Source organism: Pleurodeles waltl, chromosome 4_1 (assembly GCF_031143425.1).
Source record: "Pleurodeles waltl isolate 20211129_DDA chromosome 4_1, aPleWal1.hap1.20221129, whole genome shotgun sequence".
Taxonomy (NCBI): Eukaryota; Metazoa; Chordata; class Amphibia; order Caudata; family Salamandridae; genus Pleurodeles; species Pleurodeles waltl.
This window is the reverse complement of record NC_090442.1, coordinates 86,429,647-86,431,375: the sequence shown is the minus strand read 5'-3', so window position 1 is coordinate 86,431,375 and position 1,729 is coordinate 86,429,647. Positions and strand designations below refer to the sequence as shown.

At 37.9% G+C, this 1,729-nt stretch overlaps 1 protein-coding gene across 1 annotated transcript; it reads left to right on the top strand.

Annotated features, from left to right (window-relative positions):
• The first annotated feature begins 490 nt into the window (after positions 1-490).
• Positions 491-1,426, top strand: LOC138287013 (olfactory receptor 5A2-like). The gene has a single exon (XM_069227375.1). The coding sequence runs from the start codon at positions 491-493 to the stop codon at positions 1,424-1,426; it is 936 nt and encodes a 311-aa protein (XP_069083476.1).
• Positions 1,427-1,729: the final 303 nt, after the last annotated feature.

Below are 1,729 nucleotides of genomic sequence, written 5' to 3'. Positions count from 1 at the left end.
TGGTACACCGATTAATGCCTAGCGCCAACACAGGCATCCTTGCTCCATGGTGATGAAAAGCACACAGCAATTGGCTCAGGGTCCATCTAACCTGGAGATTCTAGAAATATTGACCACTAAAGAATCTGAATATATTTATCACTGCAGCTAATTGAGAAAAAAGCTAGCCGTCTGGCAGAGTTTTGCTGATTGTTATGGTCCATGGATTCTGCTTGTATTCACTTTTGTTTTTGTATGCAATGCCTAAGGAATCATAATTATAAAAAGAGAATAGGGTTGAGGCATGTAGAGATGAATTATTATCTGAAATGCTCCCCTGCTTTGTAGATATTGTCTTTGCTAAATAAAAAGATGATTAATTGTTCAAAATAATACAGGCTTCCACAGACTATGGATTCAATGTGTTTACATCTAAATGTCCTGTATGGAAGCTGATGTACCTTCTATATGTCTTACTTTTCCTAGATAAATATTATCATCCAAAGACATGATGCCCAGAAATGAAAGCACAGTGGCCAAGTTCTTCTTCGTGGGATTCACCAATGACCCAGAGCTGAAAGTTCTGCTCTTTTTACTGTTTTTGTCAGTTTACACTTTCACTGTGCTGGGAAACTGCTGCATCCTGGCCATTGTCTCGCTCAGCCCCCAGCTTCACACACCCATGTACTTTTTCCTCACCCAACTTTCTTTTTTGGATTTAGCTTTTTCTTCTGTTATCTCTCCAAAGGTGCTGGCTGATATTCTTACTGAGAAAAAGATGATCACGTTTTCTGGCTGCATTGCTCAAATTTATTTCTTTAGTGCCTTTGCCAGCACAGAATACTTCCTGTTGGCAGCAATGGCATTTGACCGCTATGTTGCTATATGTAACCCATTGACATATACGGTCATCATGAACAATGGTTTGTTTTTACGTTTGGTTGCAGGGTCATACATAGGTGGCTTTCTGCATTCTCTGATACATGCAAGTTGTCTATATAGGTTATCTTTTTGTGGTCCTGATGTTATAAACCACTTTGTTTGTGATTATCCTGTGCTCTTGAAGTTGTCCTGCACTGACATCTTGATAAATGATTGGATCCGTTTTATATTTGCTTCCTTTGTAGTCATGGGTTCTCTCCTTGTTATAGTTGTCTCCTACTCATACATTATTACCACCATCCTGAAGATTGCTAAAACAGAAGGGAGGTCCCGGGCTGCCTCGACCTGTATCTCTCATTTCACCTGTGTACTTCTCTTCTATGGTAGTGGTTTCTTGATGGAGATACTCCCCAATTCCAACTCTTCAGATGGGTTGAACAAAATAGCTGCTGTGATTTCCACTATCCTGATACCAGCATTGAACCCCCTAATTTACAGCTTGAGAAACAATGAGGTGAAAGAAGCTGTCATCAAGATATTGAGTTGGACGTTTAAAACCCAGTGATGAAAACTAAGCTTCATAGGAAGCCAGAGTACAATAAATTAAAATAGTTACTTACAAGTTTTTTTTAACAATATTCATTTATTAACATTTTCATCAATATAACACTGAAATAAATATATTCATGCTACAGGTATAGAATACAAAGTTCCATCCCAAAACAGGAAAATTACCCAGCTGTAGTAATTAGTGTCTCACACCATACAGCGATTGTTACAACAATGTCCATTTTTAATGTATGTTTTTCTTTGTTTACATTATCATCTATTTTTTTTGGGAGGGACGTGAACATTACAGATTGAAAAT

What these genes read in the sequence shown, in the direction of transcription:
- LOC138287013 (XM_069227375.1), top strand. Translation starts at nt 491, where the DNA reads ATGCCCAGAAATGAAAGCACAGTGGCCAAGTTCTTCTTCGTGGGATTC.